The sequence below is a fragment of the Pelecanus crispus genome, unplaced genomic scaffold (genome assembly GCF_030463565.1).
Source record: "Pelecanus crispus isolate bPelCri1 unplaced genomic scaffold, bPelCri1.pri SCAFFOLD_213, whole genome shotgun sequence".
Lineage (NCBI taxonomy): Eukaryota > Metazoa > Chordata > Aves > Pelecaniformes > Pelecanidae > Pelecanus > Pelecanus crispus.
This window is the reverse complement of record NW_027461301.1, coordinates 35,667-60,483: the sequence shown is the minus strand read 5'-3', so window position 1 is coordinate 60,483 and position 24,817 is coordinate 35,667. Positions and strand designations below refer to the sequence as shown.

At 68.1% G+C, this 24,817-nt stretch overlaps 2 protein-coding genes across 2 annotated transcripts; one reads left to right on the top strand and one right to left on the bottom strand.

Moving 5' to 3' along the window:
* Window positions 1-3: 3 nt before the first annotated feature.
* LOC142596913 (uncharacterized) lies at window positions 4-10,195 on the bottom strand (the record flags this gene model as incomplete). The annotated part of the gene is made up of 5 exons (XM_075727370.1): window positions 10,138-10,195; window positions 9,077-9,989; window positions 6,392-6,411; window positions 2,163-2,902; window positions 4-1,068 (listed from the first exon to the last, which is right to left on the bottom strand). Coding segments are annotated over exons 1-5 (2,796 nt in total), but the record flags the coding sequence as incomplete, so codon positions are not given.
* LOC142596911 (uncharacterized) lies at window positions 7,506-8,690 on the top strand. The gene is given in 3 exon segments (XM_075727369.1): window positions 7,506-7,514; window positions 7,585-8,344; window positions 8,347-8,690. Coding segments are annotated over 3 exon segments (1,113 nt in total).
* Window positions 10,196-24,817: the final 14,622 nt, after the last annotated feature.

Genomic DNA, 24,817 nt, shown 5'->3' with positions numbered 1-24,817 from the left:
CTTCTCCCCGGTGTGGATGCGCTGGTGCCGGATCAGCGCCGAGGTCTCGCAGAAGCCCTTGCCGCAGTCGCCGCACTGGTAGGGCTTGACGCCGGTGTGGGTGCGCTGGTGGGTGACGAGGCACGAGCTCTGCTTGAAGCTCTTGCCGCAGCGGGTGGCAGTGGTAGGGAGCCTCGCCGGTGTGTGGGTGCGCAGGTGGGTCATGAGGCACGAGCTCTGCTTGAAGCTCTTGCCGCACAGCGGGCACTGGTAGGGCCGCTCGCCGGTGTGGATGCGCTGGTGGCAGATGAGCGCCGAGCTCTCGCTGAAGCTCTTGCCGCACTGGAGGCAGGGGTAGGGCTTCTCCCCGGTGTGGGTGCGCTGGTGCTTGAGGAAGGACGAGCTGTAGCTGAAGCTCTTGCCGCAGTCGGCGCACTTGTAGGGCCGCTCGCCCAGGTGGGTCCGCTTGTGCATGTTGACGTTGGAGCTGCTCTTGAACCTCTTGCCGCACTGCGGGCACTTGTAGGGCCGCTCGCCGGTGTGGATGCGCTGGTGGGTGATGAGGTCCGACCTCCGGCTGAAGCTCTTCCTGCACTTGGTGCAGTCGTACGGCCGCTCGCCGGTGTGGTTGCGCTGGTGGATGAGGAATTCGGTGCTCCGCCGGAAGCTCTTGCCGCAGTCGCCGCACTTGTAGGGCTTCTGGCCGGCGGGGCGCGGGGCCGGGCTGGCGGCGGCGGCCCCCGCCTCCTTCCCGCAGTCCCCGGAGCTCCGCGGGCTCCCGCCGGCGTGGGCGCGCCGGTGCCGCAGCACGCTGGCCATCAGGCCGAAGCTCTTGCCGCAGTCGGGGCAGGCGAAGGGCTTCTCCCCGCCGTGGCTGCGCCGGTGGGCCAGCAGCGCCGCGCTCCGCGAGAAGCTCTTGCCGCACTCCACGCAGGTGTTGGCGTGCTCCCCGGCGGGCTCCTGCTTCTGCCCGCCGCGCCCGTGGCCGCTCACCTCGGCCTCCCCGCCGGCCGGGGGGCTCGGCCGCCCCTCCGCCAGCGCCCCCGGCACCGCCGCCCCGTCCATCCCCGGCCCCCTCGGCCCTGGCCGCTCTCCGGGCCCCGGGGGGAGCCGGGACTTGGGCCCCGCTGCTGCCAGCCGAGGCCGGGCCGGGCCCGTGGGACCCCCACGCCGGTGGCCTCTGCCCGCGCTGCTGCGGATCCTGCGGGCGCAGCCGGGCCCCGTCCCCCGCTGCCGTCCGGGCGCTGCGGCGGCCTCGCCGGTGCCGGGCGGACAATGGCGGCGGCGGCGGCGGCGCTGACCCAGGAAGTTCAACCCCTGCGGTTGAACTCGGAGGAAGGCGGCGGTGGTGGCGGCGATGGTGCGGGGGAGACCCCGGCCCCGGTCCAGCCCCAGCCCCCCGAGCCCCCGGCCCCGCTCACCGCCCCCCACCGCTGCTCCCCGGGACCCCGACCCGCGTCCCGGCCCTGCTCCCCGGCACCGGGAGGTGCTGCCGGGGCCCGGAGGAGAAAGCCCCGGGGGGCACGGGGGGACCCCCCCCGCCCCGAGCTGCCGATTTCGGCGGCCACAGCCCCTGCCACCCCCCGGCCCGGCCCCGGGGAAGAACACAGGCGTGCGCAGCGCAGGGTGGGCAGACAACAACTCTTTACTATGGCAGGCAGGGAAGGGACGGGGACGGCGCACCCCGGCGTGCCCAGCACCGGGCTCGCGCCGAAATTACCTTGCCGGCGGCGTCGGCGGAGCCGCTCCGACAGCCCCGTGCGCGGAGGACCCGCGCCGAAGGAACGAGCTCCAGCAGCCTTCGTGCTCGTGCGGGGAGGAGAAAGCCGCGGCGCGGGGCTCACGCCCTGGGACTCTGCTTTGGGGTCCCCCCCTTCGCCCCCCCAGACCCCATGCGAACGCGCGCCGGTGAAAGGCTCGGCCACGGCTACGGAACGGCCACGGCGTGGACATGGCGTGGCGGAAAAGCGGCTCGGGGCGGCCCGAGCATTCCTAGAGCTCCGGCTGGTCCAGGGCCAAGGAATCCCCGCGGGCGGCCGGTGCCGCGGCCCCGTGCCGGCTCGGCTCGGCTCGGCTCCTCTCGCGCCGTGGCTGGAAGCCCCCGCGTCCCCCCGAGCTCCGTCCGGCTCGGCCACCCGGCTGCGGCGGTGCCGGGCGCCCGGAGCGGCGGCAGGCGGCTACGCCAGGTGGATGCGCTGGTGCCTGATGAGGGCCGAGCTGACGATGAAGCCCTTGCCGCAGTCGCCGCACTTGTAGGGCTTCTCCCCGGTGTGGGTGCGCAGGTGGGTGATGAGGGACGAGCTCTGCTTGAAGCTCTTGCCGCAGTGGGGGCACGGGTAGGGGGTCTCCCCGGTGTGGATGCGCTGGTGCCGGATCAGCGCCGAGCTCTCGAAGAAGCTCTTGCCGCAGCCGGCGCACTGGTAGGGCTTCTCCCCGGTGTGGGTGCGCTGGTGTTTCAGGAACGCCGAGCTGTAGCTGAAGCTCTTGCCGCAGTCGGCGCACTTGTAGGGCCGCTCGCCCAGGTGGGTCCGCTGGTGCGTGTTGAGGTTGGAGCTGCGGTTGAAGCTCTTGCCGCACTGCGGGCACTTGTAGGGCCGCTCGCCGGTGTGGATGCGCTGGTGAACCACGAGGTCGGAGCTCCAGCTGAAGCTCTTGCCGCACTTGGCGCACGCGTAGGGCCGCTCGCCGGCGTGCAGCCGCTGGTGCTTGGCCAGGTCCGAGCTCTGGCCGAAGCTTTTCCCGCAGTCGGGGCACTTGTAGGGCCTGGCCCCGCTGTGGATTCGCTGGTGGGCGTTGCGGTTCGAGCTGCGGGTGAAGCTCTTCCCGCAGTCCAGGCACTTGTAGGGCTTCTCCCCCGTGTGCAGCCGCTGGTGGATCAGCAGCTCCGACCGCCGCGAGAAGGTCTTCTCGCACTGCCCGCAGGGTTTCAGCGCGGCCCCCCGCCGCGCCCCGCCGCCCCCCCTCGGCCGCCGCCCGCCGCCCCAGCGCACGGGGGCCGTGCCGGCCGCTCCTCGGGCGGGCCCCGGGGGTCCCAGGGGGGTCCGCAGTGGCTCTGGCAGGCGTCCCCGAGCACGGGGCTCTGGGGGACGCCCTCCTCGGCCCCCCGGGACAGGACGACGTCCAGCTCCGCCAGCTCGGGGCCGTCCGGCTCGGGGGCCTCCTCCTCGTTCTCGCTCCCCGTGCTGTCATCTGCCGGGGCAGGGAGAGACAGCGCCGACGGGAGGGATTCCCAGCACCGAGGGGAAAAAGGGGGAGCCTGAAGAATTCGGGCGGACGGCTGCCAAAGGCCGATCGCGGAACGGAGGGCAAGCGAGCTCTTCCCCGCCCCAGCCCGGCGGCTCCAGCCAGAGCCCCGGATACCTTGGCCGGCTCGGAACGCTCCCCAAGCCGCAGGAGCCGGGGCTGCAGCGGGGCCGGCGCTAAAACCTCCGGCCCGTCTGGGGTGGGGTCCCGGCTCACCTGCGGGGGCCACCCTGAGGATCTCCCATTCCTTGGAGTCGTTCGGGTCCGGCACCCCCAGCTCTTCCTCCAGCTCCAGCCGCGAGACGACGTTGGGCTTGGGGATGGGAAAGTCTGCTCCGGAAAAGGGGAAAGGAGAGGCCGGGTTTGTTACGGGTCTGTCCGGCGGGGTTTATCAAACACCACACGTGCGTACTTTCTAAAGGAAATACGGCGTTTTGCGTTCGAGAAAGGCGATAAAAGGCGTTTCCAGCCAGCAGAGCGTGGCTGCCCGGTGGCGAACCCCCGCTTCTGGCATCTCCCGTCGCCTGAGGAGGGACGTGCCACCCTGGCGCTGCCCTCCTCCGCACCCAACGCCTTGAAAAACCCCGGGCTCCCACCAAATTCGCCATTTCGCTCCCCCCCGCGCCCGCCAGCGAGGAAGCACGCGGCCGCGTTGCGCCGAAGAGGGCTGGCGATGCCGAGGGCAGGCACCCAACCCCGCGGTGCCGTCGCCGAACGGCGGGGACAGCTTTTCATCTCGCCGCGCCCGCGGGACGCCTCCCTTTTTTTTGTTTTTTGGCAGCGGATTCTTTTTTTTTTTTTTTTTTTCTTTCTTGGCGGCCGAGCCCAGCGGCTGGCGGGGCGGGTGGTGGCACGCGGCACGGAGCGGGCGAGGGCGCCCGGCCTTACCCAGCAGGATCAGGGACTCGTAGCTCTCCTGCATGGCGCCCACGCCGCTTCCGAGCCCGGCAGCACCTGCAAGAGAGGGGTTCAGGGGCACCCCGCGGCACCGGCACCCCACGGCATGGGCACGCCGCGGCACGGGCACCCCACAGCATGGGCATCCTGCGGCACGGGGACCCCATGGCACGGGCACCCCATGGCACGGGCACCCCACGGCACGGGCACACCGCGGCACAGGCACCCCACGGCACGGGCACCCCATGGCACAGGCACGCCACAACATGGGCACCCCATGGCATGGGCACCCCACGGCACAGGCACCCCATGGCACGGGCACACCGCGGCACGGGCACCCCACGGCACGGGCACCCCATGGCACAGGCACGCCACGACATGGGCACCCCACGACATGGGCACCCCACGGCACGGGCACGCCGCGGCACCAGCACCCCACAGCATGGGCACCCCACGACATGGGCACCCCACGACATGGGCACCCCACGACACGGGCACCCCACGACATGGGCACCCCACGACATGGGCACCCCACGACACGGGCACCCCACGGCACGGGCACCCCACGGCACGGGCACCCCGCAGCACCGGCACCGAGCCGCCGCGTCCCCCGCTCTCGCCGCGGTCCCCGCTAACCGGGCCTGGGGGGCTCCCGGGGCAGATTTTGGGGACCGCTGGCAGGGCCCCCCCGCCCCCGGCAGCACCTCCCCCTCCGCCGCCTCCCCGCCGGGCGGGGACCCCCGGCTCAGCGACCCCTCCCCGCTCCGCAGAGGGACCCCGGTACCTGCCGGCGCGGGGGGCAGAGCCGGCCGGGGCCGATGCTCGGGGGGCTCCGGGGGCTCGGGGGGCTCCGGGGGCTCGGGGGGCTCCGGGGGCTCGGGGAGGCGGCGGCGGCCCCGCGGCTGCTGCGCCCGGGCCCCCGGATGGAGGAGCCGCCGGTGACCCAGGAAGCTCAGCCCCCGCCGCCGGCAGCGGGGGGAGCGGCGGGGACCCTCGGCCGGCCCCGCACCCCCGGCCCGGGGCTCAGCCCCCCCTGCACCCCCCCTGCACCCCCGGCCCGGGGCTCAGCCCCCCCTGCACCCCCCCTGCACCCCCGGCCCGGGGCTCAGCCCCCCCTGCACCCCCCCTGCACCCCCATCCCGGGGCTCAGCCCCCCCTGCACCCCCCCTGCACCCCCATCCCGGGGCTCAGCCCCCCCTGCACCCCCCCGCACCCCCGGCCCGGGGCTCAGCCCCCCCTGCACCCCCCCGCACCCCCGGCCAGGGGCTCAGCCCCCCCTGCACCCCCATCCCGGAGCTCAGCCCCCCCCGCACCCCCGGCCCGGGGCTCAGCTCCCCTGCACCCCCCCTGCACCCCCGGCCCGGGGCTCAGCCCCCCCTGCACCCCCCCTGCACCCCCGGCCCGGGGCTCAGCCCCCCCTGCACCCCCCCTGCACCCCCGGCCCGGAGCTCAGCCCCCCCGCACCCCCCCCGCACCCCCGGCCCGGAGCTCAGCCCCCCCTGCACCCCCCCTGCACCCCCGGCCCGGGGCTCAGCCCCCCCTGCACCCCCCCTGCACCCCCATCCCGGGGCTCAGCCCCCCCTGCACCCCCATCCCGGAGCTCAGCCCCCCCCGCACCCCCGGCCAGGGGCTCAGCTCCCCTGCACCCCCCCTGCACCCCCGGCCCGGGGCTCAGCCCCCCCTGCACCCCCCCTGCACCCCCGGCCCGGGGCTCAGCCCCCCCTGCACCCCCGGCCCGGGGCTCAGCCCCCCCTGCACCCCCCCCTGCACCCCCATCCCGGAGCTCAGCCCCCCCGCACCCCCCCCGCACCCCCGGCCCGGAGCTCAGCCCCCCCCGCACCCCCGGCCCGGGGCTCAGCCCCCCCTGCACCCCCCCCCTGCACCCCCCCTGCGCCCCCCCCTGCACCCCCCCCCTGCACCCCCATCCCGGAGCTCAGCCCCCCCCACACCCCCCCCTGCACCCCCATCCCGGAGCTCAGCCCCCCCCACACCCCCCCTGCACCCCCGGCCCGGGGCTCAGCCCCCCTGCACCCCCCCCCCCTGCACCCCCCCTGCGCCCCCCCCTGCACCCCCATCCCGGGGCTCAGCCCCCCCTGCATCCCCATCCCTGTCCCCATCCCCACCCCGGCCCGGTCCGCATCCCCATCCCCATCCCTGTGCCTGTCCCCATCCCTGCCCCCATCCCCTTCCGCATCCCCATCCCTGCCCTCATCCCCATCCCAGTTCGCATCCCTGTCCCCTCCTGCATCCCCATCCCTGTCCCCATCCCCATCCCTGTGCTTGCCCTCAGTCCTGTGCCCATCCCCTCCCAGCCCTCCCCATCCCCATCCCTGTTCCCTTCTGCATCCCCATCCCCATCCCTGTCCCCATCCCTGTCCCTGTCCCCATCCCCATCCCTGTGCTTGCCCCCATCCCTGCCCCCATCCCCTCCCAGCCCTCCCCATCCTGGTCCTCATCCCTGTTCCCTTCTGCATCCCCATCCCCTCCCAGCCTTCATCCTCATCCCCATCCCTGTCGCCATCCGCTCCCCGTCCCTGCCCTCATCCCCATCCCAGTCCCCATCCCTGCTCCCACCTGCATCCCTGTTCCCTTCTGCACCTCCATCCCGGTCCTTGTCCTCATCCCCGTCCCAGTCCTCATCCCCATTCCCTTCTGCATCCCCATCTCCGTCCTTGTCCTCATTCCCTTCCAGCCCTGCCCATCCCACCTGCATCCCCATTCCAGTCCTCATCCCCGTTCCCGCCTGCATCCCCAGCCCCGTCCCTGTCCCCATTCCTGTCCCCATCCTCTCCCAATCCCCGTCCCTGTCCCCATCCCCATCCTCATCCCCATTCCCACCTGCATCCCCAGCCCTGTCCTTGTCCTCATTCCTGTCCCCATCCTCTCCCAATCCCCGTCCCTGTCCCCATTCCCTCCCAATCCCCGTCCCTGTCCCCATTCCAGTCCTCATCCCTGTTCCCACCTGCATCCCCAGCCCCGTCCCTGTCCCCGTCCCTGTCCCCATCCCCATCCTCATCCCCATTCCCGCCTGCATCCCCAGCCCTGTCCTTGTCCCCATTCCTGTCCCCATCCCCTTCCAGTCCCATTCCCTTCCCCACCCACATCCCCATCCCGCTCCCCATCCCTGTTCCCTTCTGCATCCCCATCCCTGTCCCCATCCCCACCCGCATTCCCATCCCCACCCGCATTCCCATCCCCTTCTGCATCTCCAGCCTGTCCTTGTCCCCATCCCAGCCCCGTTCCCGGCGCATTCCTGGCTCCGCAGGGTCAGCCGGCGGCAGCCAGGGCTGGGCAAAGGGGGACAAATCCTGCGCCCTCGCACCCCGACCAGCAGCCCGGGGCTCCAACGCTCCGCGCCGGCTATCCGGCACGGCCGGGCTCCGCGGATGGGGACGGCGCGGCCGCCCGCGCAGCCATCCGCAGGGAAAAGCTGCTCGGGGTCGGCGGAGCCCCGGCCTCTTCCAGTTCGTGCCCGCCGGCGCCCGGCCTCGGTGCGGCAGAGGGCTCGGCCGGGCGCCGGGAGAGCCGGGGGTGCCGGGAGAGCCGGGGATACTGGGGGCACCGGGAGAGCCGGGGGTGCCGGGAGAGCTGGGGGCGCCGGGAGAGCTGGGGATACTGGGGGCACTGGGAGAGCCAGGGGCACCGGGAGAGCCGGGGGTGCCGGGAGAGCCGGGGGCACCGGGAGAGCTGGGAGAGCCGGGGGTGCCGGGAGAGCTGGGAGAGCCGGGAGAGCTGGGGATACTGGGGGCACTGGGAGAGCCGGGGGTGCCGGGAGAGCCAGGGGCACCGGGAGAGCTGGGAGAGCCGGGGGTACCGGGAGAGCTGGGGGTACTGGGGGCACTGGGAGAGCCAGGGGTGCCGGGAGAGCTGGGAGAGCCGGGGGCACCGGGAGAGCTGGGAGAGCCGGGGGTACCGGGAGAGCTGGGGGTACCGGGAGAGCTGGGAGAGCCGGGGGTGCCGGGAGAGCCGGGGGCACCGGGAGAGCTGGGAGAGCCGGGGGTACCGGGAGAGCTGGGGGTACCGGGAGAGCTGGGGGTACTGGGAGAGCTGGGGTCACCGGGAGAGCTGGGAGAGCTGGGGGTACTGGGGGCACCGGGAGCGCTGGGAGAGCCGGGGGCACTGGGAGAGCTGGGGGCACCGGGAGAGCCGGGGGTACTGGGAGAGCTGGGGGCACCAGGAGCGCTGGGAGAACTGGGGGCACCAGGAGAGCCGGGGGTACTGGGAGAGCGGGGGTACCGGGAGAGCTGGGAGAGCTGGGGGTACTGGGGGCACCGGGAGAGCTGGGGGTGCCGGGAGAGCCGGGAGAGCCAGGGGTACCGGGAGAGCTGGGGGCACCAGGAGAGCCGGGGGTACTGGGAGCGCTGGGGGCACCGGGGGTGCTGGGGGCACTGGGAGCGCCGGGGGTACCGGGAGAGCCGGGGGTGCTCCCGGCGGGCCGCAGGGGATCCCCAACCTCGGCGCTGGGCCTGCAGCTTCCCCCCGCCCCTGGCTCCGCAGGGCGAAGCCCCGCAGCCCCTGGCGGACCCCGGTTCCGCCTCGAAAAGAGCGGGAGGGGCGGGGGCCGGCGGTGAGCCCGAAGGTGCCTCGGATACGCGAAACTCGGAGACCCGCACCGCGCCCCAGCCTCCGCATCCGCTTGTTTGGGTGAAACCCAGCAAATTTCTTCGCTTTCCCCCGCCTCCGTTTCCCCACCTGTGAAAGGACGGGACGCGGGCCGGGAGCCGCGCGGGACAGCCGCGGCGCGGGAGCGAACCGGGCTCCGACGAGGCCGCCGGCGACCCCCGTGCCGGAGGGGGCGTCTGGGGCGACGCTCGGCCCCGGATCCGCCGCGGCGGTGGCCTCCGCTGCAGGATGGCAGATTTTATTGCCGAGCGCCGCACAGAGAAGCCTCGCGGAGGGGCCGCCGGCGCCGCGGAAGGGGCGGCGGGGCCGGGGCCGTCAGAGGGACTTGCCGTGCTGCAGGCGCCAGTGGGTGATGACGTTGGAGCTCTGGGTGAAGCTCTTGCCGCAGTCGGGGCAGACGTAGGGCCGCTCGCCGGTGTGGACGCGCTTGTGTTTGGTGAGCGCCGAGCTGGTGGTGAAGCTCTTGCGGCACTCGGGGCAGACGTAGGGCCGCTCGCCGGTGTGGACGCGCTGGTGGGTGGTGAGGTGGGCGAACTGGCTGTAGCCGCGGCCGCACTCGCCGCAGCGGTAGGGCTTCTCGGGCAGGTGGGTGCGCCGGTGCCGCAGCAGGTAGGAGCCGGTGGAGAAGCTCTTGCCGCAGTCGGGGCACGCGAAGGACTTGTCGGCGCGGTGCGTGCGCTGGTGCTTGGCCAGCAGCGAGCTGTCGGCGAAGGCCTTGCCGCACGCCGCGCAGGGGTAGGGCCGCTCGCCGGTGTGGGCGCGGCGGTGGATGGTGAGCGAGGGGCAGTCCCGGAAGCTCTCGCCGCAGTCGGGGCAGCAGTAGGGCCGCTCGCCCGTGTGCAGCCGCCGGTGCCGCGTCAGGTTGGAGCTGCTGCCGAAACGGCGCCCACACTCGGGGCAGGGGTAGGGCCGCTCGCCCGTGTGCGTCCGCCGGTGCTTCACCAGGTCCGAGTTGACGTTGAAGCCGCGGCCGCAGTCGCGGCAGCGGTAGGGCCGCTCGCCGGTGTGCAGCCGCTGGTGGGTGAGGAGGTGGGAGCTCTGCCCGAAGCAGCGCCCGCACTCGGGGCAGGCGTAGGGCCGCTCGCCCGGCTGGCCGCGGCGGCTCGGCGGCTCGGAGCGCGGGCCGAAGCTCTTCCCGCAGGCGTTGGGGCGCGGCCGCGCTGCTCCGGCACCGTGGCCGCGCTCCTGCTCCGTCTCCCGCCCGGGGGACGTGCCGCCCCTCTCCGGGCTCTCCTCCTGCCTGGCACCTGCCGGGGAGACGGCATTCGGGAGCGCGGGGATGGCGCGGGGATGGCGCGGGGAGGGCACGCCGACGCGGCCGGCCCCGGCTATGGAGCCCGCTGCCCGCGGGGGTGAACGCCGAGCCCGACGCCGAGCCCAGCCCCGTCCCGGTACCTGCCGCGGCGTCTCCCCGGCTCGCTCCTGACTCGGGGCCGCGGGTGCCCGGGTCCATGCGGGGCCAGGAGCCCTCCGTCCCCTGGGGAGAAGAGAAGAGGGATCGGAGCGGTGGGCTTGCCTGGGATGAACGGCTTCGGGGCTGGGGGTCTGGCGGCGGCGCGGACCCCTCACGCGGGGCCCGGCAGAGGCCGCGTGCCCCCGACGGCTCTCGCCGCCGTTTCCGCCTGGATCTCAGCAGCGGCCGAGAGCCCGGCGAGCAACGGGGGCTCGTGGAAACGCCGCCTGACTCCCGAAACCTGCCCGAGGCTGCGCGGGGCAGGGGGAGCAGGAACCCACCCGCGGCGGGGGCTCGGGGCGGCCCGAGGACCCCCGGCCTCGGCACCCCTCCACGGAGGGGCACAGGGGGCACGGGGAGGGGCGCAGGGGGGGACGGGGACCCCCGTCCGTCGCGGTCCCGCTGTCCCAGCGTGGCACGGGTGTCCCTGCCCGCCCCGGGTGCTGCCACTGCCCGTGGGAGCAGGGACCCCCCCAGGACCCCCGGCCGGGTGGGCGGCGCAGGAAGGGGCCGCAGCAAGCGGCGGGGCTGGGGACGCTGGGGGTGGCACCCCGAAAGCAGCCTGCCGCCCGTGCCCCTGCGCCCCATCCCGCCCCGGGACCCCCCCAGACGAGCACGGCCGCCCCCCAGCCCCCTTCCTCCGCCCCGGCGCCGGTGCCAAGGGGGCTGCCAGCCCCCCCAGGCCCCCCCCCCCGCCCTCCAAGGGCCCTTTCGGCTCAGCAGCCCCCCTGGACCCCCGCCCCGGCTCCCCTAGAGCCCTTCCCGCGGCTTCGCTGAGCCCGCGGCACCGGCCGCGCCTCGCCGCCAGCCCGGACCCCTCGCCCGCAGCCGTGCTGTGCTCCGAGCCCCCCGGCCCCTCTCTGGCCCCCCAGCACCTCTCCCGAGGCGTCCGTTTTCTCCTTTATTGCTGTTCCAGCCGCTCGGCTGCCAGTTACCGCGCTCGGCACAGGTTCTGATGCGTGGGTTTGGGTTTTTTTTTTTTTTAATTTCAGCCCTACTCTTGTGTTTTGCGTCCTTTAGGACCCATTTCTACCCGTTACGGGGCTCGGCTGCAGAAGCCTTCTCGGGGCGTGGGTGACTGGGAGCTGCTCACAGCGACTCATTCCCTCGGCAGCCGGGGATATTTCGGAGGATTCATACGGGATCTAATCTGCAGCACGTCGTTTCCATTGGTACCGTCGCTACTACCTTTAACGAACTACTTTCCCCACGTAGTTTCACACAACCTTAAGTTATTTCTATCTATTTAAAGGAAGGCTTGCATTCCACTCAGTGAAATGAAGTTTAATTACCGACCTGGTCAGGCTGTTGGTGCGACGCACGGAGCTGCAGCGAAGGAGCGGGTGCCGTCGCCTCTGGAAGCCGTCGTTCTCGGTTCGGAGCTCGGCGCGCTGCAAACCCAAGCCAGAGCAGGAGGCGCGCTGCTGCACGTCCTCGGCCGGGGCAGGTTTTTTGTCTCCCCCCGCTGTTTGTTTTTTTTTTTTTTTTTTTTTTCCTGGTCCCGGCCGTACGTAACGCAGCGCCCGACGGCGGGGAGCCGGCTGCGGGAGGGTGCGTGGCGGTGAAGCAGACGCCCGGCGCAGAGCAGGGTCGGGCTGTGCAGCGTAACTGATTTTGTGCGACTGTGGGGTTGTAAATTCATTCAGGGGGCTTTGGGGTTTCTGCTGTTGCCCGACGGGCGGGCGGTTATTCTTGCATGCGGGCGTGGACGGCGAGGGCACGCCGCAACACGCAGAGCTCGCGCGTTTTCCACCCGGGAATCCCAACGGCGGCGGCGCCGGCGCTGGGAAGAGCGAGCTGCGAAGACGCTAAGGACGTCCGCGTATCTCGCGCCGAGTAAGATTCTCCGTGCTGCGTGCGCGTGAGCTGGCGCGGCGTTCCGGGGTGACGCATCGTACCTGCCGCGATGCGTCCGGCCTCGCCGCCGCCGGCCTCCGTCTCCGCCGCGTCCCCACGGTCTCGGCGCCGCGGCGGGTTTCGTCGGACGCGGGGGTGGCGAGCGCTCGGGCTCCGGTCGGTGCAGCGGCGGCGGCCGGGCGCGGCCCGCGGCTGCGGTGCGTCTGCTGCGCACGCGTTCCTTCCCCCGGGAATTTGGGGGGCCCAGAGAAAAGGGCTGGCGGAGCTGAAGCGCAAAATCCAGGAGCAACCGAGCCGGACCGAAGCGCTTGTCCGACGTCGGGCCACACCGAGCTGCTCCCGCTTCTTCCCCGGGGATTTCCGGTGTCCCTGGCTTCTGTTATTTTAATATTTACTACTTACTTTAAATCATCTAGAACAAAAACTGAAATAACAGCAACTAGAGCGGTCTTTACGAGTAAATAATGCCTGGGCTCCAGCTATTCCACAGAACTTTAGACACGAATTACCCCCGATTTATATTATAAAATTACCAACAGCAAAACATCAATAATAGAGCACTAATTGGGATTAATATCTGTAGAGGAACAACTCTAGCATTAAAAAAAAAAGTCACAGGTGCTAGTTAATCCCACTTAGTGGTAAAGTAACAATTAAAACCTTAAGAGTGTAAATAAAGGGAATATTACTTAGGCATGAGCCATGATGAAATTTAGTCGTAGCTATTACTTAACGAACCAGGCAGTAATTATTCCTAATCTGTGTTGTAATTAAAAAATCGGGAGCGTTTAACACTTAAATTATAACCCAACTGTAAGTAAGTTCAGATGCAACGACAGCTCCTATTTAGAACCCAACGAGTAATCAAAGGTTTAGATCGTTTTTAAATAAAGAGAAATAAAAATCGGTCATTAAATAATGGCCGTGTTTAAATGCAGGTATTAAGAAAACTCACAGCTGGTAACGGTTCTCAAGCAGAACGAACAACATTAAAATATTTAGATTTAAAATGAGATTAGAGAACTAACAGAGCATCAGGCCTGCCCCAGCTTAAACAGAGCCACTGCGGGGGGAGCAAACCCAGCAAAACCCCGCGCTCGTCCATTCCGAGCTGAGCCAAAATAAAAGTAAAACCAGGGCAGATTAAATTGGAGCAGTACCCGGTTAAGCTGAGCTTTAAAAACATTCGGAACGCTAACTGGGCATCGTTAATGCCTCCTGGTTATTTAAGAACAGCAACGTTCAATTTATGCGTTAACGATGCCCAAGCAGCATCGTAATTATAACAATTTGCAGATACGAAGCAGAAAAAGAATAATTGAGAGCACTGCAGCGCAGTAATACCTTCTTGCGGTTACGGGAACGACAGCCCTGCTGATGCGGTCTCCGAAAGACGAGAGCACAACGCAGAAGAGGAATCAACTCTTGCTGCCTCCGGGCCGCTGCTGCGGGCGCTCCCTCTCCTCCGCCCTTCTCCTGCGGCCGCAGAGCGCCCGCACCCGGCCCGGGCGCAAGGGCTGGGCTCGCTGCGCCTGGCGACGGCGGAGCCCGTCATTAGGCCGCTTCGGCGCAGCTCGTAATTAGGCCGCTTCAGCGGAGCCCGTCATTAGGCCGCTTCGGCGCAGCGTTACCTGAGCGGGTGTCGCGGTTCAGCCCCAGCTCAGCCCCACGCAGCCGCTCGCTGCCCCTGCCCCGGTGGGATCGAGGAGAGAATCGGAGGAGGGAGAGCGAGAAACACTCCTGGGGGGAGACAGGAAGGGGTTAATAGTTGAAATAAAGTAAAATAGTAGTGATAATAACAACAATATAATAGTACTAATATCCAAAGCAAGTGATGCCCAACGCAGTTGCTCACCGCCCGCCGACCGATGCCCAGCCCGTCCCCCAGCAGCGATCGCTCCCCCCCCCAACCCCCCGTTTCCATACTGGGCACGACTCCGTACGGGATGGAACGGCCCCTGGGGCAGTTGGGGTCAGCTCTCCTGGCTGCGCCCCCTCCCAGCTCCTGGTGCCCCCGGCAGAGCAGGGGGAGCTGCAAAGCCCTTGCCTGGCATGAGCAGCGCTGAGCAACAACTGAACCATCAGCGAGTGATCAGCGTTATCCGCATCCCAAATCCAAACCACAGCGCTGGGCCCGCTCCCAGGGACAACATTGACCCTGTGCCCGCTCCCAGGGACAACATTGACCCTGTGCCCGCTCCCAGGGACAACATTGACCCTGTGCGTGCTCCTAGGGACAACATTGACCCTGTGCCCGCTCCCAGGGACAACATTGACCCTGTGCCCGCTCCCAGGGACAACATTGACCCTGTGCGTGCTCCTAGGGACAACATTGACCCTGTGCCCGCTCCCAGGGACAACATTGACCCTGTGCCCGCTCCCAGGGACAACATTGACCCTGTGCCCGCTCCCAGGGACAACATTGACCCTGTGCCCGCTCCCAGGGACAACATTGACCCTGTGCGTGCTCCCAGGGACAACATTGACCCTGTGCCCGCTCCTAGGGACAACATTGACCCTGTGCCCGCTCCCAGGGACAACATTGACCCTGTGCGTGCTCCTAGGGACAACATTGACCCTGTGCCCGCTCCTAGGGACAACATTGACCCTGTGCCCGCTCCCAGGGACAACATTGACCCTGTGCGTGCTCCTAGGGACAACATTGACCCTGTGCCCGCTCCTAGGGACAACATTGACCCTGTGCCCGCTCCCAGGGACAACATTGACCCTGTGCGTGCTCCCAGGGACAACATTGACCCTGTGCGTGCTCCCAGGGACAACATTGACCCTGTGCCCGCTCCTAGGGACAACATTGACCCTGTGCGTGCTCCCAGGGACAACATTGACCCTGTGCCCGCTCCCAGGGACAACATTGACCCTGTGCGTGCTCCTAGGGACAACATTGACCCTGTGCGTGCTCCTAGGGACAACATTGACCCTGTGCCCGCTCCTAGGGACAACATTGACCCTGTGCCCGCTCCTAGGGACAACATTGACCCTGTGCCCGCTCCTAGGGACAACATTGACCCTGTGCGTGCTCCCAGGGACAACATTGACCCTGTGCGTGCTCCTAGGGACAACATTGACCCTGTGCCCGCTCCCAGGGACAACATTGACCCTGTGCGTGCTCCTAGGGACAACATTGACCCTGTGCGTGCTCCTAGGGACAACATTGACCCTGTGCCCGCTCCCAGGGACAACATTGACCCTGTGCCCGCTCCCAGGGACAACATTGACCCTGTGCCCGCTCCCAGGGACAACATTGACCCTGTGCCCGCTCCCAGGGACAACATTGACCCTGTGCCCGCTCCCAGGGACAACATTGACCCTGTGCCGCTCCTAGGGACAACATTGACCCTGTGCGTGCTCCTAGGGACAACATTGACCCTGTGCCTGCTCCCAGGGACAACATTGACCCTGTGCGTGCTCCCAGGGACAACATTGACCCTGTGCCCGCTCCCAGGGACAACATTGACCCTGTGCCCGCTCCTAGGGACAACATTGACCCTGTGCCGTGCTCCTAGGGACAACATTGACCCTGTGCCCGCTCCCAGGGACAACATTGACCCTGTGCGTGCTCCTAGGGACAACATTGACCCTGTGCCCGCTCCCAGGGACAACATTGACCCTGTGCCCGCTCCCAGGGACAACATTGACCCTGTGCCCGCTCCAGGGACAACATTGACCCTGTGCGTGCTCCCAGGGACAACATTGACCCTGTGCCCGCTCCCAGGGACAACATTGACCCTGTGCGTGCTCCTAGGGACAACATTGACCCTGTGCCCGCTCCTAGGGACAACATTGACCCTGTGCGTGCTCCCAGGGACAACATTGACCCTGTGCGTGCTCCTAGGGACAACATTGGACCCTGTGCCCGCTCCCAGGGACAACATTGACCCTGTGCCCGCTCCCAGGGACAACATTGACCCTGTGCCCGCTCCCAGGGACAACATTGACCCTGTGCCCGCTCCTAGGGACAACATTGACCCTGTGCCCGCTCCCAGGGACAACATTGACCCTGTGCCCGCTCCCAGGGACAACATTGACCCTGTGCCCGCTCCCAGGGACAACATTGACCCTGTGCCCGCTCCTAGGGACAACATTGACCCTGTGCGTGCTCCTAGGGACAACATTGACCCTGTGCCCGCTCCCAGGGACAACATTGACCCTGTGTGTGCTCCCAGGGACAACATTGACCCTGTGCGTGCTCCTAGGGACAACATTGACCTGTGCCCGCTCCCAGGGACAACATTGACCCTGTGCCCGCTCCTAGGGACAACATTGACCCTGTGCCCGCTCCCAGGGACAACATTGACCCTGTGCCCGCTCCCAGGGACAACATTGACCCTGTGCCCGCTCCCAGGGACAACATTGACCCTGTGCGTGCTCCCAGGGACAACATTGACCCTGTGCCCGCTCCCAGGGACAACATTGACCCTGTGCCCGCTCCCAGGGACAACATTGACCCTGTGCGTGCTCCCAGGGACAACATTGACCCTGTGCGTGCTCCTAGGGACAACATTGACCCTGTGCGTGCTCCTAGGGACAACATTGACCCTGTGCCCGCTCCCAGGGACAACATTGACCCTGTGCGTGCTCCTAGGGACAACATTGACCCTGTGCCCGCTCCCAGGGACAACATTGACCCTGTGCGTGCTCCTAGGGACAACATTGACCCTGTGCCCGCTCCTAGGGACAACATTGACCCTGTGCCCGCTCCCAGGGACAACATTGACCCTGTGCGTGCTCCCAGGGACAACATTGACCCTGTGCCCGCTCCTAGGGACAACATTGACCCTGTGCGTGCTCCCAGGGACAACATTGACCCTGTGCCCGCTCCCAGGGACAACATTGACCCTGTGCGTGCTCCTAGGGACAACATTGACCCTGTGCGTGCTCCTAGGGACAACATTGACCCTGTGCCCGCTCCTAGGGACAACATTGACCCTGTGCCCGCTCCTAGGGACAACATTGACCCCTGTGCGTGCTCCCAGGGACAACATTGACCCTGTGCGTGCTCCTAGGGACAACATTGACCCTGTGCCCGCTCCCAGGGACAACATTGACCCTGTGCGTGCTCCTAGGGACAACATTGACCCTGTGCGTGCTCCTAGGGACAACATTGACCCTGTGCCCGCTCCCAGGGACAACATTGACCCTGTGCCCGCTCCCAGGGACAACATTGACCCTGTGCCCGCTCCCAGGGACAACATTGACCCTGTGCGTGCTCCCAGGGACAACATTGACCCTGTGCCCGCTCCCAGGGACAACATTGACCCTGTGCCCGCTCCTAGGGACAACATTGACCCTGTGCGTGCTCCTAGGGACAACATTGACCCTGTGCCTGCTCCCAGGGACAACATTGACCCTGTGCGTGCTCCCAGGGACAACATTGACCCTGTGCCCGCTCCCAGGGACAACATTGACCCTGTGCCCGCTCCTAGGGACAACATTGACCCTGTGCGTGCTCCTAGGGACAACATTGACCCTGTGCCCGCTCCCAGGGACAACATTGACCCTGTGCGTGCTCCTAGGGACAACATTGACCCTGTGCCCGCTCCCAGGGACAACATTGACCCTGTGCCCGCTCCCAGGGACAACATTGACCCTGTGCCCGCTCCCAGGGACAACATTGACCCTGTGCCCGCTCCCAGGGACAACATTGACCCTGTGCGTGCTCCCAGGGACAACATTGACCCTGTGCCCGCTCCCAGGGACAACATTGACCCTGTGCGTGCTCCTAGGGACAACATTGACCCTGTGCCCGCTCCTAGGGACAACATTGACCCTGTGCGTGCTCCCAGGGACAACATTGACCCTGTGCGTGCTCCTAGGGACAACATTGACCCTGTGCCCGCTCCCAGGGACAACATTGACCCTGTGCCCGCTCCCAGGGACAACATTGACCCTGTGCCCGCTCCCAGGGACAACATTGACCCTGTGCCCGCTCCTAGGGACAACATTGACCCTGTGCCCGCTCCAGGGACAACATTGACCCTGTGCCCGCTCCCAGGGACAACATTGACCCTGTGCCCGCTCCCAGGGACAACATTGACCCTGTGCCCGCTCCTAGGGACAACATTGACCCTGTGCGTGCTCCTAGGGACAACATTGACCCTGTGCCCGCTCCCAGGGACAACATTGACCCTGTGTGTGCTCCCAGGGACAACATTGACCCTGTGCGTGCTCCTAGGGACAACATTGACCCTGTGCCCGCTCCCAGGGACAACATTGACCCTGTGCCCGCTCCTAGGGACAACATTGACCCTGTGCCCGCTCCCAGGGACAACATTGACCCTGTGCCCGCTCCCAGGGACAACATTGACCCTGTGCCCGCTCCCAGGGACAACATTGACCCTGTGCGTGCTCCCAGGGACAACATTGACCCTGTGCCCGCTCCCAGGGACAACATTGACCCTGTGCCCGCTCCTAGGGACAACATTGACCCTGTGCCCGCTCCTAGGGACAACATTGACCCTGTGCGTGCTCCTAGGGACAACATTGACCCTGTGCGTGCTCCAGGGACAACATTGACCCTGTGCGTGCTCCTAGGGACAACATTGACCCTGTGCGTGCTCCTAGGGACAACATTGACCCTGTGCGTGCTCCTAGGGACAACATTGACCCTGTGCGTGCTCCCAGGGACAACATTGACCCTGTGCCCGCTCCTAGGGACAACATTGACCCTGTGCGTGCTCCCAGGGACAACATTGACCCTGTGTGTGCTCCCAGGGACAACATTGACCCTGTGTGTGCTCCCAGGGACAACATTGACCCTGTGCCCGCTCCCAGGGACAACATTGACCCTGTGCGTGCTCCTAGGGACAACATTGACCCTGTGCCCGCTCCCAGGGACAACATTGACCCTGTGCCCGCTCCCAGGGACAACATTGACCCTGTGCGTGCTCCCAGGGACAACATTGACCCTGTGCCCGCTCCCAGGGACAACATTGACCCTGTGCCCGCTCCTAGGGACAACATTGACCCTGTGCGTGCTCCCAGGGACAACATTGACCCTGTGCCCGCTCCTAGGGACAACATTGACCCTGTGCGTGCTCCCAGGGACAACATTGACCCTGTGCGTGCTCCTAGGGACAACATTGACCCTGTGCCCGCTCCTAGGGACAACATTGACCCTGTGCCCGCTCCTAGGGACAACATTGACCCTGTGCCCGCTCCCAGGGACAACATTGACCCTGTGCGTGCTCCCAGGGACAACATTGACCCTGTGCGTGCTCCTAGGGACAACATTGACCCTGTGCGTGCTCCCAGGGACAACATTGACCCTGTGCCCGCTCCCAGGGACAACATTGACCCTGTGCGTGCTCCTAGGGACAACATTGACCCTGTGCGTGCTCCTAGGGACAACATTGACCCTGTGCGTGCTCCTAGGGACAACATTGACCCTGTGCCCGCTCCCAGGGACAACATTGACCCTGTGCGTGCTCCCAGGGACAACATTGACCCTGTGCCCGCTCCTAGGACAACATTGACCCTGTGCCCGCTCCTAGGGACAACATTGACCCTGTGCGTGCTCCTAGGGACAACATTGACCCTGTGCCCGCTCCCAGGGACAACATTGACCCTGTGCCCGCTCCTAGGGACAACATTGACCCTGTGCCCGCTCCCAGGGACAACATTGACCCTGTGCCCGCTCCCAGGGACAACATTGACCCTGTGCGTGCTCCCAGGGACAACATTGACCCTGTGCCCGCTCCTAGGGACAACATTGACCCTGTGCCCGCTCCCAGGGACAACATTGACCCTGTGCCCGCTCCAGGGACAACATTGACCCTGTGCGTGCTCCAGGGACAACATTGACCCTGTGCCCGCTCCCAGGGACAACATTGACCCTGTGCCCGCTCCTAGGGACAACATTGACCCTGTGCCCGCTCCTAGGGACAACATTGACCCTGTGCGTGCTCCTAGGGACAACATTGACCCTGTGCGTGCTCCAGGGACAACATTGACCCTGTGCGTGCTCCTAGGGACAACATTGACCCTGTGCGTGCTCCTAGGGACAACATTGACCCTGTGCGTGCTCCTAGGGACAACATTGACCCTGTGCGTGCTCCCAGGGACAACATTGACCCTGTGCCCGCTCCTAGGGACAACATTGACCCTGTGCGTGCTCCCAGGGACAACATTGACCCTGTGTGTGCTCCCAGGGACAACATTGACCCTGTGTGTGCTCCCAGGGACAACATTGACCCTGTGCCCGCTCCCAGGGACAACATTGACCCTGTCCCACCCAAACCAGGCCGGGGGGGGATAACGAGGGCGCCCGGCGCTCCCGCCCCGCCCCGCCCCCGCTCCCGGGCCGCCCCCCAGCAGCGGCCGCAGCCAGCGCCGGCCGAACCGCTCACGGCAGCTGAAGCGCCCCGGGCGCGCCCCGCCCGGCCCCCCCGCCCCGCAGAACCCACCGAGCACCGGCTGCGGCGGCGGCCATAGGGGCACAGGGCGCCCGGAAGTGACGCACCGACGTCCGATCCCTGAGCGGAAGGCGCCGGAAGTGCCCCTCAGTCCTCCAGGCGCGCTCTCTGTCGGCCGGCGGTCCTCCAGTACCATGGAGAAGGCACCAAAAAAACCCGAGATATGACCCCCCCCCCCCGCCCCCCGAAACCCCCAGAGCTTTAATGTCGCCGCAGCAGGGTCAGGCGCAGAGCAGCGCCTCTGCCTGCAGGTGGAGAGCTTCTGTGGGCAGCGCCGGCCTGCCCGTGCCTGGCCTCTCCGGCACACTCGGCCCCGGCGTTTGACGCCTGCACAGCACTGGAGGCCGATGGCCGGCCCCAGCTTTCAGGGCTGGCCCCTTTGGCGTGGGAGAAATCCCCGGACGTTCGCAAGCCCCGTGCCGGCTTCGGGCAAAAAAACGCCCCCCGAGCGGGCCTCGTACGTCGGGGCCTAGGCGGCACAGGCGAGCCCGCAGCCCCAGGCTCTGTGGTGCCGTGGAAGCGGCGGCAGTGGACGCCGAGGGCCGGCCACAGCTTTCGGGGCTGGCCCCTTTGGCGTGGGAGAAATCCCCGGACGTTCGCAAGCCCCGTGCCGGCTTGGGGAAAAAAAACGCCCCCCGAGCGGGCCTCGTACGTCGGGGCCTCGGCGGCACAGGCGAGCCCGCAGCCCCCAGGCTCTGTGGTGCCGTGGAAGCGGCGGCAGTGGGGGCCGAGGGCCGGCCACAGCTTTCGGGGCTGGCCCCTTTGGCGTGGGAGAAATCCCCGGACGTTCGCAAGCCCCGTGCCGGCTTCGGGCAAAAAAAACGCCCCCCGAGCGGGCCTCGTACGTCGGGGCCGAGGCGGCACAGGCGAGCCCGCAGCCCCAGGCTCTGTGGTGCCGTGGAAGCGGCGGCATTGGGGGCCGAGTGCTGGCCACAGCTTTCGGGGCTGGCCCCTTTGGCGTGGGAGAAATCCCCGGATGTTCGCAAGCCCCGTGCCGGCTTCGGGCAAAAAAACGCCCCCCGAGCGGGCCTCGTACGTCGGGGCCTAAGAAGCACAGGCGAGCCCGCAGCCCCAGGCTCTGTGGTGCCGTGGAAGCGGCGGCAGTGGACGCCGAGGGCTGGCCACAGCTTTCGGGGCTGGCCCCTTTGGCGTGGGAGAAATCCCCGGACGTTCGCAAGCCCCGTGCCGGCTTCGGGCAAAAAAACGCCCCCTGAGCGGGCCTCGTACGTCGGGGCCTAAGAAGCACAGGCGAGCCCGCAGCCCCAGGCTCTGTGGTGCCGTGGAAGCGGCGGCAGTGGACGCCGAGGGCTGGCCACAGCTTTCGGGGCTGGCCCCTTTGGCGTGGGAGAAATCCCCGGACGTGCGCAAGCCCCGTGCCGGCTTCGGGCAAAAAAACGCCCCCCGAGCGGGCCTCGTACGTCGGGGCCTCGGCGGCACAGGCGAGCCCGCAGCCCCAGGCTCTGTGGTGCCGTGGAAGCGGCGGCAGTGGACGCCGAGGGCTGGCCACAGCTTTCGGGGCTGGCCCCTTTGGCGTGGGAGAAATCCCCGGACGTTCGCAAGCCCTGTGCCGGCTTCGGGCAAAAAAACGCCCCCCGAGCGGGCCTCGTACGTCGGGGCCTCGGCGGCACAGGCGAGCCCGCAGCCCCAGGCTCTGTGGTGCCGTGGAAGCGGCGGCAGTGGGGGCCGAGGGCCGGCCACAGCTTTCGGGGCTGGCCCCTTTGGCGTGGGAGAAATCCCCGGACGTGCGCAAGCCCCGTGCCGGCTTCGGGCAAAAAACGCCCCCCGAGCGGGCCTCGTACGTCGGGGCCTAGGCGGCACAGGCGAGCCCGCAGCCCCAGGCTCTGTGGTGCCGTGGAAGCGGCGGCAGTGGACGCCGAGGGCCGGCCGCAGCTTTCGGGGCTGGCCCCTTTGGCGTGGGAGAAATGGCCGGACGTTCGCAAGCCCCGTGCCGGCTTCGGGCAAAAAAACGCCCCCCGAGCGGGCCTCGTACGTCGGGGCCTAAGGAGCACAGGCGAGCCCGCAGCCCCAGGCTCTGTGGTGCCGTGGAAGCGGCAGCAGTGGACGCCGAGGGCTGGCCACAGCTTTCGGGGCTGGCCCCTTTGGCGTGGGAGAAATCCCCGGACGTTCGCAAGCCCCGTGCCGGCTTTGGGCAAAAAAACGCCCCCCGAGCAGGCCTCGTACGTCGGGGCCTAGGCGGCACAGGCGAGCCCGCAGCCCCAGGCTCTGTGGTGCCGTGGAAGCGGCGGCAGTGGACGCCGAGGGCTGGCCACAGCTTTCGGGGCTGGCCCCTTTGGCGTGGGAGAAATGGCCGGACGTTCGCAAGCCCCGTGCCGGCTTCGGGCAAAAAAACGCCCCCCGAGCGGGCCTCGTACGTCGGGGCCTCGGTGGCACAGGCGAGCCCGCAGCCCCAGGCTCTGTGGTGCCGTGGAAGCGGCGGCAGTGGGGGCCGAGGGCCGGCCACAGCTTTCGGGGCTGGCCCCTTTGGCGTGGGAGAAATCCCCGGACGTTCGCAAGCCCCGTGCTGGCTTCGGGCAAAAAAACGCCCCCCGAGCGGGCCTCGTACGTCGGGCCTAGGCGGCACAGGCGAGCCCGCAGCCCCAGGCTCTGTGGTGCCGTGGAAGCGGCGGCATTGGGGGCCGAGGGCTGGCCACAGCTTTCAGGGCTGGCCCTTTGGCGTGGGAGAAATCCCCGGACGTGCGCAAGCCCCGTGCCGGCTTCGGGCAAAAAAACGCCCCCCCGAGCGGGCCTCGTACGTCGGGGCCTAAGAAGCACAGGCGAGCCCGCAGCCCCAGGCTCTGTTGGTGCCGTGGAAGCGGCGGCAGTGGACGCCGAGGGCTGGCCACAGCTTTCGGGGCTGGCCCCTTTGGCGTGGGAGAAATCCCCGGACGTTCGCAAGCCCCGTGCCGGCTTCGGGCAAAAAAAACGCCCCCCGAGCGGGCCTCGTACGTCGGGGCTAGGCGGCACAGGCGAGCCCGCAGCCCCAGGCTCTGTGGTGCCGTGGAAGCGGCGGCAGTGGACGCCGAGGGCCGGCCACAGCTTTCGGGGCTGGCCCCTTTGGCGTGGGAGAAATCCCCGGACGTTCGCAAGCCCCGTGCCGGCTTCGGGCAAAAAAATGCCCCCCGAGCGGGCCTCGTACGTCGGGGCCTAGGCGGCACAGGCGAACCCGCAGCCCCAGGCTCTGTGGTGCCGTGGAAGCAGCGGCAGTGGGGGCCGAGGGCCGGCCGCAGCTTTCGGGGCTGGCCCCTTTGGCGTGGGAGAAATCCCCGGACGTTCGCAAGCCCCGTGCCGGCTTCGGGCAAAAAAAACGCCCCCCGAGCGGGCCTCGTACGTCGGGGCCTAGGCGGCACAGGCGAGCCCGCAGCCCCAGGCTCTGTGGTGCCGTGGAAGCGGCGGCAGTGGACGCCGAGGGCCGGCCACAGCTTTCGGGGCTGGCCCCTTTGGCGTGGGAGAAATCCCCGGACGTTCGCAAGCCCCGTGCCGGCTTCGGGCAAAAAAACGCCCCCCGAGCGGGCCTCGTACGTCGGGGCCTAAGAAGCACAGGCGAGCCCGCAGCCCCAGGCTCTGTGGTGCCGTGTGAAGCGGCAGCAGTGGACGCCGAGGGCTGGCCACAGCTTTCGGGGCTGGCCCTTTGGCGTGGGAGAAATCCCTGGACGTTCGCAAGCCCCGTGCCGGCTTCCGGCAAAAAAACGCCCCCCGAGCGGGCGTCGTACGTCGGGGGCCTAGGCGGCACAGGCGAGCCCGCAGCCCCAGGCTCTGTGGTGCCGTGGAAGCGGCGGCAGTGGGGGCCGAGGGCCGGCCACAGCTTTCGGGGCTGGCCCCTTTGGCGTGGGAGAAATCCCCGGACGTTCGCAAGCCCCGTGTCGGCTTCGGGCAAAAAAACGCCCCCCGAGCGGGCTTCGTACGTCGGGGCCTAGGCGGCACAGGCGAGCCCGCAGCCCCAGGCTCTGTGGTGCCGTGGAAGCGGCGGCAGTGGGGGCCGAGGGCCGGCCACAGCTTTCGGGCTGGCCCCTTTGGCGTGTGAGAAATCCCCGGACGTTCGCAAGCCCCGTGCCGGCTTCGGGCAAAAAAACGCCCCCCGAGCGGGCCTCGTACGTCGAGGCCTAGGCGGCACAGGCGAGCCCGCAGCCCCAGGCTCTGTGGTGCCGTGGAAGCGGCGGCAGTGGGGGCCGAGGGCCGGCCGCAGCTTTCGGGGCTGGCCCCTTTGGCGTGGGAGAAATCCCCGGACGTTCGCAAGCCCCGTGCCGGCTTCGGGCAAAAAAACGCCCCCCCGAGCGGGCCTCGTACGTCGGGGCCTCGGCGGCACAGGCGAGCCCGCAGCCCCAGGCTCTGTGGT